The following is a 15223-nucleotide window of genomic DNA, read 5'->3' on the forward strand; positions in this document are numbered from 1 at the left end:
TTATATTCATGTGTAGTCATTTTAGAGCTGCTGATTTTTTTCTGACCGTGCATAGGAGGGGTTTCTTAGGCAAATTAAATGCCAATCAATGAAATATATTATGTGCAAATTGCACTTAAAAAATATTATCTAGAACCCTGACCAACATTTTTAATAAGTTCCCAAAAAAGAGAAAATCTGCAGATGCTGGAAGGCCAAAGCAACGCACACTAGATGCTGGAGGATCTCAGCAGGTCAGGCAGCATCTACGGAAAAGAGTAAACAGTTGACGTTTTGGCCAAGACCTTTCATCATAGTCTCCATCTTAGTCTGACTCATTCTCTCTTCCTTCCAGTCCTGATGAAGAGTTTCAGCCCGAAAAATAGACTGTCTACTCTTTTCCATAGATGCTGCCTGGCCAGCTGAGTTCCTCCAGCGTTTTGTGTGTGTTGCTTTAATAAGTCCATCTCGACAACTTCCATTTCTCATGTTCCCATCAGCCCCTCCTCCACATTCTTTATGAACAGTCACTTCTCACTTTTGGTATTAAGATCATTAAAATGTTACTGTTTATCCGTTAATTAAGCTGCTTCCAATTCTGTTACTGAAGGCCACCTCCCCATTCGTTTACAAAAGATTAAAGCGTTAAATCACATCGACGCCACTTACAGACATGCGGATTGTGGTATGCAATTTTACAGATGCTCTTTCATTGCTTTGCAAGCAAAGCATTGAATTAGTGGAGACCAAAAATAAGTTGCAAACCTAAAACAAAAATAATAAATGCTGGAAGCGCTGTAGAGATGTGACAGTATCAGTAGAAACTGAAACAGACTAAACACTTTAGATCGAAGATCCTTCATCTGAGCACCAAGTGAGTGTTGCCTGCTGAGACCCTGGACAACTTGCATTACCACCCTTGCAATTCATATCTGCAGCCACTACTACCACCCCCCCCCCCCCCCAACCTCATTGCAAGTATCTGGTGGTATTGTAAGGCAACTTGTATTTACTAGTGGAGAGCAATATGATGGCTATCAAAAATAGTGGATTTCTTTTGTGAATGGAAACCATGCTATAACATAGCAAAAAAATGAAGATTGTAGAGAGACAGATATAGGAAACCTATATCTACAAGCAAGGGAAGGATGGTATGTGGATAGGGACAGGGAGTGGGGAGGGTATAGAGTTTTTGGGTGATAGGTGGAGGAGGGGAAAGAGAATAGGTGATGGCGGGTTGGGGCTGGGATCTGGAAGGAACTGGGTGTGTGAAAGGACCTGGGAAGATCAGGAGAGGTTCACTGGCATCTACTCAACCTCACCTATTTTGTTGGATACTATTAAAATGGCCTCCTGTACATCAGTGTGACCATGCACAGGCTAGTAGGCACTTACAGACTCCACTTTTCCTGAGGACCTATACTTAATCTGTAATAGCCATCTGGAGCTCCAGGGTGTAAGCTTTCCCATTCCTTGGCATTTGCCTCTTGCCCTGCTACTGTATACAAACTAGTACAACAGTACTGCATCTTCCATCTTGGTAGTCTGCAACCCAATGGCACAAGCCTTGAATCTACCAGTTTAAGTTCCCCTCTGTCTCTTCCTCTCTCATTTCATTAAATGAACTACCCAACAACATTAGCTGTAAAATCTTAACCAGGGCATTACAGTAACCATATAACCATATAACAATTACAGCACGGAAACAAGCCATCTCGGCCCTTCTAGTCCGTGACAACGCTTACTCTCACCTAGTCCCACACTCAGCCCATAACCCTCCATTCCTTTCCTGTCCATATACCTATCCAATTTTACTTTAAATTACAATACTGAACCTGCCTCTACCACTTCTACTGGAAGCTCATTCCACACAGCTACCACTCTCTAAGTAAAGAAATTCCTCCTCGTGCTACCCTTAAACTCCTGCCCCCTAACTCTCAAATCATGTCCTCTTGTTTGAATCTCCCCTACTCTCAATGGAAAAAGCCTATCCATGTCAACTCTATCTATCTCCCTCATTATTTTAAATACCTCTATCAAGTCCCCCCCTCAACCTCTACACTCCAAAGAATAAAGACCTAACTTGTTCAGCCTTTCCCTGTAACTTAGGTGCTGAAACCCAGGTAATATCCTGGTAAATCTTCTCTGTACTCTCTCTATTTTGTTGATATCTTTCCTATAATTCAGTGACCAGAACTGTACACAATACTCCAAATTCGGCCTTACCACTGCCTTGTACAATTTTAACATTACATCCCAGCTTCTATACTCAATGCTCTGATTTATAAAGACCAGCATACCAAAAGCTTTCTTCACCACCCTATCCACATGAGATTCCACCTTTAGGGGACTATGCACCATTATTCCTAGATCACTCTGTTCTACTGCATTCCTCAACGCCCTACCATTTATGATGTATGTCCTGTTTGGATTATTCCTACCAAAATGTAGCACCTCACATTTATCAGCTTTAAACTCCACCTGCCATCGTTCAGTCCACTCTTCTAACTGGCCTAAATCTCTCTGCAAGCTTTGAAAACCTACTTCATTATCCACAACGCCACCTACCTTAGTATCATCTGCATACTTACTAATCCAATTTACTACCCCATCATCCAGATCATTAATGTATGTGACAAACAACATTGGACCCAGTACAGATCCCTGAGGCACACCACTAATCACCGGCCTCCAACCTGACAAACAGTTATCCATCACTACTCTCTGGCATCTCCCATCTAGCCACTGTTGAATCCATTTTACTACTTCAATATTAATACCTAACGATTGAACCTTCCTAACTAACCTTCTGTGTGGAACCTTGTCAAAAGCCTTACTGAAGCCCATATAGACAACATCCACTGCCTTACCCTCGTCAACTTTCCCCGTAACCTCTTCAAAAAATTCAATAAGATTTGTCAAACATGACCTTCCACGCACAAATCCATGCTGAATATTCCTAATCAGACCCTGTCTATCCAGATAATTATATATACCATCTCTAAGAATACTTTCCATTAATTTACCCACCACTGATGTCAAACTGACAGGCCTATAATTGCTAGGTTTACTCTTAGAACTCTTTTTAAACAATGGAACCACATGAGCAATATGCCAATCCTCCGGCACCATCCCCATTTGTAATGACATTTGAAATATTTCTGTCAGAGCCCCTGCTATTTCTACTCCAACTTCCCTCAAGGTCCTAGGGAATATCTTGTCAGTACCCAGAGATTTATCCACTTTTATATTCCTTAAAAGTGCCAGTACTTCCTCCTCTTTAGTCGTCATAGTTTCCATAACTTCCCAGCTTGTTTCCCTTACCTTACACAATTCAATATCCTTCTCTTCAGTGAATACCGAAGAAAAGAAATTGTTCAAAATCTCCCCCATCTCTTTCCACTCCACACATAGCTGTCCACTCTGATTCTCTAAGGGACAAATTTTATCCCTCACTATCCTTTTGCTATTAATATCTGTAGAAACCCTTTGGATTTATTTATTTATTGATTGATTGATTGATTGATTGATTTGTTACAGTAGTTGTTAATGGTTAGGATATTACAGAATGCCACAATGAACATGGGATGATATAGGATCCTGCTGAAGGGTTTCAGCCTGAAACGTGGACTGTACTTCTTTCCATTGCTACTGCCTGCCCTGCTGAGTTTCTCCAGCATTTTGTGTGTGTTGTTCGGATTTCCAGCACCTGCAGATTTTCTCTTGTTTAAGAAGGGTGATATAGTTAAATGCTTGAACCCCTAAAACCAATCAGTGAGATCGGCAATCAAATTGTGTAGTTAACTTTTATGCAAATCTCTTAAGAGCTTTGGTTAATGAAATTAGTCAATCTCAGTTTAAAATTAACATCGGTTTGGATATCAATAATTATGCTAAAGAATGCCCCAACCTTCTGCTATCTTTTATATGCACAAAGGTTTTTAACTTCTGAAATTTCTGATTCTATGTTAGAGACTTTCTCTCGTAATCCTCCATTCCCCAGCTGGTGGAAGTACATTCAGTGGCCACTTTATTAGGTACAGGAGTGGAACCTAGTGTCATCTTCTGCTGCTGTAGCCCATCCACTTCAAGGTTCGACATCCTGTGCATTTAGAAATGCTCGGCTGCACACCACTGCTGTAATGCACAGCTTTTTGAGTTACTGTCACCTCCTGTCAGCTTGAACCAGTCTGGCTACTCCCTATTGACCTCTCATTAACAAAGCATTTTCGCCCACTGAACTGCCACTCAATGAATGTTCTTTTTGTTTCTCACACCATTCTTTGTGAACTCTAGAGATTGTTGTGCATGAAAATCCCAGTTTTTGAGGTACTCAAACCAACCCATCTGGCACCAACAATCTTTCCATGGTCAAAGTCACTCAGATTCATTTCTTCCCCATTCTGATGTTTCTTCTGAAAAACAACTGAACCTCTTGACCATGTCGGCATGCTTTTATGCATTGAGTTGCTGCCATGTGATTGGCTGATTAGATATTTGCATTAATAGGGTGTACTTAATAAAGTGGCCACTGAGTATAGATTCATTCTATTTACCCTGTCTGCTCTCCATAAAATGTTGAAATCTTGTATCAAATTACCATTTGACATTATTAACAGAAACATTCAGCCCTGGTTTATGTAATCTATCTGTATAGTTCAGTAGTATTCCTTCAGTATTAGACCGCTGCTAGCCAAGACTATATGCAGAAGTCCTTCAAACTAACAACCATTTTAAGTCAATGTACGTTGAGCCTGCACATTACTGCTACTTAAGAATGGAATTATACTGAGGCAAAATGAATCGATAAAGGTTTGAGGAACGTAATGTTGAAAAAAATCCCAGTCACAATTGTGACTACTCATCACCAGCTATAGAGTACTATAATGAATTAAGATAATAAAGAGTTTAAGAAAACTGCAAGATCTTTCCCTAATTAAGATGCACCAAAATGAAATTTGGGTAGAATTAACTCTTGGTTGAATAGTTATAATTGTAATAGAAAGACTTAAGTTACTGGCTGTGACTACCTGTGCCACTGCATGTTTGTAATGGGTCGATGGAATCCACAGGAAACTATGTAAGCTAGATAAGCAGTCATGCTTAATCTATTTCATGTTTTCTCTGGATTTCTTTCATTTTGTCATGAAGTTACTCAAGCAATTGGGACCATTCCTAAAGAAATTCAAGGCTATAGTGGCAGTTTCCACAGAGAAGATTTAGCACAGGCTTTTAAACCGATGAAGGGTTTTGATAGAGTGAGTAAGGTCCAAGTATTCCCTTTAGTTGTGAGTCATTGACAAGGGGTCATTAATTTAAGCTTGTCACTGAGGAAAGATGTTAAGAGAAATTTCTTTACATAGAGGATTAGTGGACTATGGCATGTTTTGTTATAAGACTGAAGGATGAGACTATTTTATGCTTTTAAGGAAAATTAGATAAACATTTGAAGCAGTGGATCATACAGAACTGTGGGAAGAGAGCAAGCTCATGGGATTAAGTTTGGATTGCTTTACTAGGCATAGACATGATCGGCTAAATGCCACTCTTTTGATGCTGTCGCTGGTATTAATAGCGTCCTTGGATTAGAATCTAATCCTGTTGATTTTGCTGTAGGAATGCTGTCAAGATCCAGCAGGATAAATGATGTGGCTCAGTTCTGAATCATATGTCCCTTGCTTGTCCTCCACTCCAAGATTCACATAACACCAATCACATAATCACATTAGCTGTGATCCTGGCTTTAAATAAAAACAGTAAACAAAAGTTTTGGCATACCTTCATTTTGACAAATTTGGTGGTTCTGGTTAAAATACAAACCACGTGCTACAATTTATTTTTACTGCTGCAATTTCAACCTCTGGGTGAACTGTAATTTTAAAATGCAGACTGAATAAATATCTCCATCAGTGTCAGGATGGGAATTGCAAAGTTATTTAATTTACTTGTACAGTCTCTGCTCATTTGTCAGTGTCCAGAACCAGAAAAGGGAGCCTATGACATAAAGATGTCCAGACAATATCATTTTTTCGAGTAGAATTAAGTGTTCAAAGTTAATGATGAAGGTCATGAGCTGTTTTGCATTAAAGAAGCATTAGACTCGAAATTCTGGAAGGTCCTAATTGATGCATGGTAGCATAAAACTCCAAAAATATCTTGGTGCCCGTTGTAAACCGAGCACATATTTGGAAGGAGTCGGAATAAGGTGAGAGCAGTGTTTACTCTAGTGTGAACACATCTCAACTTTGCTAAGATCATGTTTAAATTTTCATGTTTAACAAACCAGCTTTTATGGTTTATTAAGGAACAATAGTAGAGCAAAATCTGATGCCACACCCCAGTAACTTGAATTTTGAACCTAGAATCAAGACTACTAATGGATATGCTGCAGCCAGGCCCCATTCCTGCACCTTATAATATACCTATATATACTATCTACCTGTTTAGAATAGTTGGCCTATAATACTTGTATACATCCTTAAGTTTTCGTCTTGTAGTTAAATAAAATATGAAATTCAAACATCATATTTTCTGGGATGGATTGCTAGCAGACAGACTGCCTAGGGTTTCCCAGTAATCATGTCTAGAGATGGGCTGAATGACCTAATTCTGCTCCCATATCCTATCATATGATCACAACGATCCCAGGCACATACCACAGACTTACAAAATGCCCTACTGCATACAACTTGGGCAGAGGGTGGACAGAGGGAGTATGGACTATGGAATTAAATGTTAGGCCTCTAAAACTTAAAAACATTTGACACTTTCAAGCCTTTTTAAGTAAAGTAGATGTGTAGATCTTGCAAGCTAAAGGCAGATGGGCTCAGTTCACTAACAAAACAATAGACAATAGACAATAGGTGCAGAAGTAGACCATTCGGCCCCTCGAGTCTGCACCGCCATTCTGAGATCATGGCTGATCATTCACTATCAATACCCAGTCCCTGCCTTGTCCCCATATCCCTTGATTCCCCTATCCATCAGATATCTATCCAGCTCCTTCTTGAAAGCATCCAGAGAATTGGCCTCCACCGTCTTCCGAAGCAGTGCATTCCACACCTCCACAACTCTCTGGGAGAAGAAGCTCTTCCTCAACTCTGTTTTAAATAACTGACCTCTTATTCTCAATCCATGCCCTCTGGTACTGGACTCTCCCAACATCTGGAACATATTTCCTGCCTCAATCCTATCAAATCCTTTAATTATCTTAAACGTTTCAATCAGATCCCCTCTCAATCTCCTCAATTCCAGTGTGTACAAGCCCAATCTCTCCAATCTCTCTGCGTAAGACAGCCCTGCCATCCCAGGAATCAACCTAGTGAATCTACGCTGCACTTCCTCAATTGCCAGAATGTCCTTCCTTAAACCTGGAGACCAAAACTGTACACAATATTCCAGGTGTGGTCTCACCAGGGCCCTGTACAAATGCAAAAGAACATCCTTGCTCTTGTATTCAATTCCCCTTGTAACAAAGGCCAACATTCCATTTGCCCTCTTCACTGCCTGTTGCACTTGCTCATTCACCTTCATTGACTGGTGAACTAGGACTCCTAGGTCTCTTTGCATTTCTCCCTTACCTAACTTGACACCGTTCAGGCAATACTCTGCTCTCTTGTTCCAGCTTCCAAAGTGGATAACTTCACATTTATTCACATTGAATGACATCTGCCAAGTATCTGCCCACTCACTCAGCCTATCCAAGTCTCCCTGTATTCTCCTAACGTCCTCTTCGCATGTCACACTGCCACCCAGTTTAGTATCGTCAGCAAACTTGCTGATATAGTTTTCAATGCCCTCATCTAAATCATTGACATAAATCGTAAAGAGCTGTGGTCCCAATACAGAGCCCTGTGGTACCCCACTAGTCACCTCCAGCCAGTCTGAGAAACACCCATTCACTGCTACCCTTTGCTTTTTATCTGCCAACCAGTTTTCTATCCATGTTGAAACCCTGCCCCCAATGCCATGAGCTCTGATTTTACTCACCAATCTCCTATGTGGCACCTTATCGAATGCCTTCTGAAAATCTAGGTACACAACATCTACTGGCTTACCCTCGTCTAACATCCTTGTTACACCCTCAAAAAACTCCAACAGATTAGTCAAGCATGAGTCACAGATTAGTCAAAACACTTCTCCCTCATGAGATAATTGGTCACAGATAGCACAATAGTGGGGCATCATAGCATCATAGCATCATAGTGGGGCAAGGAGAAAGTAAATTAGTGGTGAGATTTATAGACCAATGGCATCAATAAAATATTGAGATGATGTGCACTAGTCAGCAAGACAAGTGAGGAAATGAAAATTACTTTTTAACCTTAACTAGGATTAAACTGCTCCCATATGCATTAGGGAAGCCTGAGTATTAGTGTTTAATGTTTTCCTATAAACATTCAGATTTGAGGTGTGTAGGAATGCTTATTGTTACTTTTTTCTTCATGGTACTATTTACATATATAAAAACCACAGCTGTCTGCTGGTCACAGGACAAACAGAGAATTCTAGAATGAATCCAGATAGAGATTAATGCTGTTTTTTTTTTAGAGAGATCTGTATAATGATGTTAGAGCTGTCAGTAATATTCATGGGCATTCCATATACTATTACCTTTAGGAGTAATAACAAAACACTATTGAATCTACAAGGGACAGTGGATTCTCAGTGCTCATTCAAGATCTGTGACAATTCACCTATATCACTGAGAAAAGATACATGGGAACAGACTGCATGTGAACTTGTTACGTAATTCTGTGACGATAGTGAATCAGTATATATAGAAACAAACAATGGTATTTGGACCTTCATTGTTACAGAATATACTGTTAGTGAATTATATTTTTGGAATTATCATAGATAAATCACTTTCCAATACAGGTAGAAATAATTGCTTTCAATAAAATTACATCCTCAATAGCATCATTGATTGCCAAAGAAAATGGTTAATATCACACTTTCGTACAACCTAGGAGGCAATTTAGCCTGTTGAGCGAGATCTGATCTCGGTGCAATCTTATTCCCCCCTTATTTCTTCACAATCTATACTCTCACACATGCCCATTAGCACCCCAGTTCTCTTGGCAGCCACATGCACTTCTTTACAGGACCCAGTGCAGCTGATGTCTAAGGTTTTTGGGATGTGGGGGGAAAAAAGTGGAGAAATTGGGAAAAATCCCAGTTCCAGTCGCAGGGGAATCCTTTCAAGTTGAGAGAAGAACACAAGAGGTGGGTTAATCTTCAGTCTGGTTTACAACTTGCGTTGGAAAGTGAGAGGGTGGGTTGCCTCCACAGCCCAGTCATTAATCAGCTAGATGACTGGTACCAAATCTGATACGAAAAGGCCCATTGAGTGTAAAGTCAAACCTGAGATCAAATGCCTAGAAAAATCAATTGGCAGTATTTAGGGAGACAGCAGAGCTGATTTTACAGGAAGATTAGCATTTTACTTCAGACAAGCATACTTCCACCAGAATTCCTTCTGTGAAATAATATTGCATCTGTGCCCAAAATCTATCAAAAATCTACTTTTCAATTCCCTTTCCTGACCCTATGTGCTACAACAAAGTCACAGTCAAATTAAGTGAAGCCGCCTTAGCAGCCATTGTAGATTTATGTGACAGCAAACTGTTCAACAATTCAGAGTTTATTGGTTGAGTCTGTTCTTGATACAACACATACACAAATACAGACCCTAAAAGCAAACACAAGAAAATCCTGATTGATTTTGTGAACCCCTTCCCTGAACAAAGTGCATTGAGGTTCATTAATGGTGATCTGTATGCCCTGCCTGAGAAAGGCTAGTTTAGTAAAGGCTACATTCAGACCACCTTATACCTGATTAATTCACCTCGAGATGTGTGGCACCTTTTTACAATGGACCACTATCAACCATTCTAATAAATATTGAAGAAGCAACTTACATTTATAATATTCTATTTCCATTACCTCAGAGCATTCCTGTATACAATTTTTTTTAATGCAATGCACTTCCCTCCCCTGGATAAATAGAAGGACAAGATGCCCTTCATCTCCTTTATTCAAGCTGCTTTCAAACCTCCCCCAAATTGACTTAGAATCATGAAAGCAATGCTCTGCCAAGATTAATGTGTGGGTACATTGGTAAGTTCCTCTCCTTTCGAGGTCATACCTTTTTCTCATTGCTACCATCAAGAAGCAGGTACAGAAGCCTCAAGGGGTATACACTCAACAATTCAGGATCAGCTTCTTCCCCTCTGCCATCCGATTTCTGAATGGACACTACTTCACTACTTTTTTATTTTGATTTTTGTACTACTAATTTGATTTAACTATTTAATGTATATATACTTGATGTAGTTCATGTTTTTTTCTAGTATTATGTATTACATTGTACTACTGATGCAAAGACAACAAATTTCACGACATATGCCAGTGATACTAAACCTGATTTTGATTCTATTCTGACACCTAAAAACTGAACATGATGTTGCTACATGGTATCTTTGTGTTTGTGCATTTGAGTTAGTTCAGGGAAAAATCACAGATAAATTGGATGGAGAGTCAATTATGTATTAAGCCAGGGCAGATCTGGAGGATCTACCCGGTTTTTACTGGTTCAAATATGGGGTTGCTGCTCTATGAAAATTTGATTAGCGTAAAATGGTTTTCTCAGAAAATGAAGTTGAATTAAATTTATTACAGGATATTCAGAAAAGATTGTAGTGGGAAGAGGAGGTATGGAATAATCTCTATATGAGGGAAACAAAAATATATCTGGAATTGGAATTGATACATGTATTATTGTCACCTGTACTGAGATACAGTAAAGAGACTTTGTTTTGCATGCAGATAATTTCAAAACAAAAGTACTTTACTACAAGGGAAAAGGAGTAACAGAATGCAGAATATACTGTGAGTTACAGAGGAAGTCCAATGCAGGTGAACGATAAGGTGCAGAGGGTCAGTAACTTTAAATTCCTTGGCATTATCATTACAGAGAATCTATCCTAGGTCCAGCATGTAAGTGCCATTACAAATAAGGCACAGCAGTGCCTCTATATTCTTAGAAGTTTGTGTAGATTTGGCATAACAGGTAATACTTTGACAAGCTTCTATAGATGCACAGTGGAGAGTATCTTGACTGGTTGCATCACAGCCTGGTACGGAAACACCAATGCCCAGAAATGGAAAAGTCTACAGAAAATGGTAGATACAGCACAGTGCATCACAGGAACAGCTCTTCCCACCATTGAGCACTGTTGCAAGAATGCAGCCTCCATCATCAAGGAGCCCCACCATTCAGGCCATGCTGTCTTCTCATTGCTACAATCAGGCAGAGGTACTGGAGTCTTGGGAGGTACAGGTTCACAAACAGATATTACTCTACAACCATCAGTGTGGATAGCTTCACCCACCTCAATTCTGAACTGATTTCACAACCTATAGACTCACTTTCAAGGACCCTGCAATTCATGTTTGCAGTATTATCTTTTTATTTTTATTTGTCTTCTTTTGCATATTGGTTGTTTTTAATAAATTCTATTGTATTTCTCTATTTTCCTCTAAATGCCTGCAACAAAATTAATCTAAAGGTAGTATATGGTGACACATTCTGATAATAAATCTAGTTTGACTTTGAGTTTTGATTTTGACAATAAGAGCAAGGGTCATGACAAGTTAGACTGAGAGTTTTAACATACAAGAGGTATTTTCAAGAGCTTTGTAACAGTGGAATAGAAGCTGTCTTTAAGCCTGTTGGGACATATTTTCAAGCTTTTTTTTAAATTTTCTGTCCAAAAAAAGGAGGAAGAGAGAATATCCAGGGTGTGAGAGTCTTTGATCATGCTGGCAGATAATGGGAGGTTAAATATAATAAGATGAGAGGAATGAATATACATTCTGTGGGTATAGAAAATGGACATCATCAGATGACTGACCGTGCACAAAATCGTGATAACATATAATTTGGATTGATCTGATTTGTAAATTAGAGTTTAATAATATTCTATAAATGGGTAATTTACATAACCTAAGCTAGAATGTCCATATGAAAATGACAGGGCCAGAATTGGTAAACATGGCACCGAAAGAGTAAATTTTGGTAGAATGAAGTTGAGCCTGCATTTGAAGTTCAAAGCTTGCGTCTTTATTTGTGGTACTTTTTATACAGGTTTCCAATCCATCAAGACCATCTTCTTCCACTTCGGTAATATTACTTGCCTTGGCCTTTGCCTCAGCTGATCTGCTCCTGAAGCTTCATCCCATGCCTTTGTTACTTCTAGATGTTGATTATTCCAATGCTTTCCATGAGCCTGAGCTCATTTATCACTCAGTTATACCCTAACTCCCACTGCCCTATTCTCCAATCAAGCCCTGGTTTACAACCTACACTATCAGTCTAGCAATACTATATTTTGAAATTCTTATCCTTCTCTACGTCCCTCCATTGCCTTTGTAATATCCTTCAGTCCCATACAACCCCCAAGGCCTTTGGGATCCTTTCAATTTTAGCTTCTTACTTACTCATTTTTAATCACTGCATCATGGTGGCCGTATCTAGCCCATCAACTCTGAAATTTTGTCCTCAAACCTCACCACCTCTGTACCACTGTTATCTACCTCAAAGAAGTTACAGGTGTCCTCCCCTTTACAAAGGTAGAGCATTCCTATGAAACCTTTCTTAAGCCGAAATGGCGTAAAGCGAAGAACCATTAATTTATATGGGAAAAATTTTTGTAAAAGCAAAAATCCTCTTATTAATGCAAAAACAGGTTACTAATATAGGTCTTTTGTAAAAGTGAAGTGGCGTAAAGCGAACATACGTAAAGCGAGGGACATCTGTATCTGAATGATGGGTGATCTAATATTCTCATATGTGTTTCTGTGTCATATTTATTTACTTATCATCTTTGAAGTCTCTTTGAATAGTTCATTACTTTAAAGTTGTTGCTGTTTTATTTTAAATGTTTTAAAATAAAATGTTATTGGGCTAGACTTATACAGTATTGATGCTGAGCCTCGAACCGAAACAAAGACCATACCTTACTTCCACAGGTGCTGCTTGACCTGTTGAGTTCTTCCAACAGCTTTTTTTTTGCTCCGAATTCCATATTATCAGTCTCCAAGATTTGTAATCTGTTGAATAACTGATTTCGATTAGAGGAATACAAAACACAAATCTAAACTTGGTACATGGTGGCAATTAGAAAAGCATTCACAATTTAGAAGTATTCATTTGATCAAAATTGAGATTTATTGATGGTGACCAACTCAGAAATATATCATATCTGGAGGTTAATAGAACAGAGCATGAATTAGCCAACAAGTGTGGAGAGAGGCATTAGCCCAATAACTTGACAATAATGTTGTGAGGAGATGAGGACTGTTAGCAATTTTGAAATTTCCAGCAAAGGAGGTGGAAGCTATGGCAAATCTACACAAATAAACCTTTCCTATCGATGTACTCATCCAAAAGCTGGACCTCATGCAGATCTTAATTCCACATTAAATTCGGTGGAGGGAATGACTTTGAGTATAAAAAATCTGTATTAATTAATACAGATTTTTAAAATACATGATTTCTGTTTTTTGTTACTAAATGTTTCTCACCATTAGAAAAACGAAGAATGTTTTACGATTTTGACAGCTAGCAAAATCCATAACAGTCTCTTCTAGATGGGACTTATTTTATTCCCCTGTATTCCCATCACGAACAAACAAGGATACAGCAGAGTTCCTTGAGACAGATCACTGCATTCAATTTGGTTTGTTGAAACCAGGGTAACTGCTGACCATCAATTAATTAAAACATATAGGAACTAAACATCAGGAATAGAAAATATAATGGTCAGCTGATCTGCACCTACCCACACGTGGAAGTTGAAAAGGCACCTTTTTATCTAAATGAATGAACAAAAAAAAAATGGGGTTGAGTTATGGATTTTAACTAGTGTTCCCCAGGGACATATCCACAACTCCACTGCATCACTGGATTGCATTTCTAATCTTGTGGAATCTGCCACAACTTTCATACTCCAACCAACCAAATCAAGCAACACACATAAAATACTGGTGGAACACAGCAGGCCAGGCAGCATCTATAGGAAGAAGTACAGTCGACGTTTTGGGCCGAGACCCTTTGTCAGGACTAACTGGAAGAAGCGATAGTAAGAGATTTGAAAGTGGGAGGGGGAAGGGGAGATCAGAAATGATAGGAGAAGACAGGAGGGGGAGAGATGAAGCTAAGAGCTGGAAAGTTGATTGGCAAAAGGGATACAGAACTGGAGAAGGGGGAGGATCATGGGACGGGAGGCCTAGGGAGAAAGAAAGGGGAAGGGGAGCCCCAGAGGAAGATGGAGAGCAGGCAAGGAGTGATTGTGAGAGGGACAGAGAGAGAAAAAAAAGGGTGTGAAATAATTAGATAAATAAGGGATGGCGTAAGAAGGGGAGGAGAGGCATTAACGGAAGTTAGTTGCAATCAGTGTTCATGCCATCATGTTGGAGGCTACACGGACGGAATATAAGGTGTTGTTGCTCCAACCTTCATCTTGACAGTAGAGGAGGCCATGGATTGACATATCAGAATGGGAATGGGACGTGGAATTAAAATGTGTGGCCACTGGGAGATCTTGATTTCTCTGGCAGACAGAGAGTAGGCGTTCAGCGAAACGGTCTCCCAGTCTGCGTCGGGTCTCACCAATATATAAAAGGCCACACCGGGAAAACCGGACGCAGTATATCGCACCAGCCGACTCAGATGAAGTGTCGCCTCACCTGGAAGGACTGTCTGGGGCCCTGAATGGTGGTGGGGAGGAAGTGTAAGGGCAGGTGTAGCACTTGTTCCACTTACAAGAGTAAGTGCCAGGAAGGAGATCGGTTGGAAGGGATGGAAGGGACGAATGGACAAGAGAGTCACGTAGGGAGCAATCCTTGCAGAAAGCAGAAAGTGGGGAGAGGGAAAGATGTGCTTGGTGGTGGGTCCCGTTGGAGATGGCGGAAGTTATGAAGAACTATATGGCTGGTGGGATGGAGGGTGAGAACAACCAAATCAAGCGCTGTTTCAGAGAGCCCATGTTGTAACATGAAAATTGTCACCAGAGAGATGCAGAAGGTGATATAAGGTAGTCTTTTATTCAAAGAAATGAGACACTTTCTGGAGGAAGAGGCCCATTCAACCCGATATTACATTATATTTTATATGCTAAAGATCAAAGGACAATTCTATATTTACAATGTAGCTACAATGTTCCTTTACATAAAATTT

The 15223-nt window shown here is 39.7% G+C and overlaps 1 protein-coding gene across 2 annotated transcripts in view; it reads left to right on the forward strand.

Moving 5' to 3' along the window:
* The window catches only part of dclk2a (doublecortin-like kinase 2a), a 337808-nt gene that overhangs the window by 244946 nt on the left and 77639 nt on the right, over nt 1-15223 (forward strand). The window contains exons 7-8 of one of the 2 annotated variants that reach the window (XM_059963368.1): nt 1854-1867; nt 9994-10023. The exons of the other annotated variant lie outside the window; for it this stretch is intronic. Of the exons in view, the coding sequence (XP_059819351.1) occupies nt 1854-1867; nt 9994-10023 (44 nt within the window). The remainder of the gene's footprint in view (nt 1-1853; nt 1868-9993; nt 10024-15223) is intronic. 2 annotated transcript variants of the gene reach the window in all.

Source organism: Hypanus sabinus, chromosome 3 (genome assembly GCF_030144855.1).
Source record: "Hypanus sabinus isolate sHypSab1 chromosome 3, sHypSab1.hap1, whole genome shotgun sequence".
In the NCBI taxonomy this organism is placed as follows: Eukaryota; Metazoa; Chordata; class Chondrichthyes; order Myliobatiformes; family Dasyatidae; genus Hypanus; species Hypanus sabinus.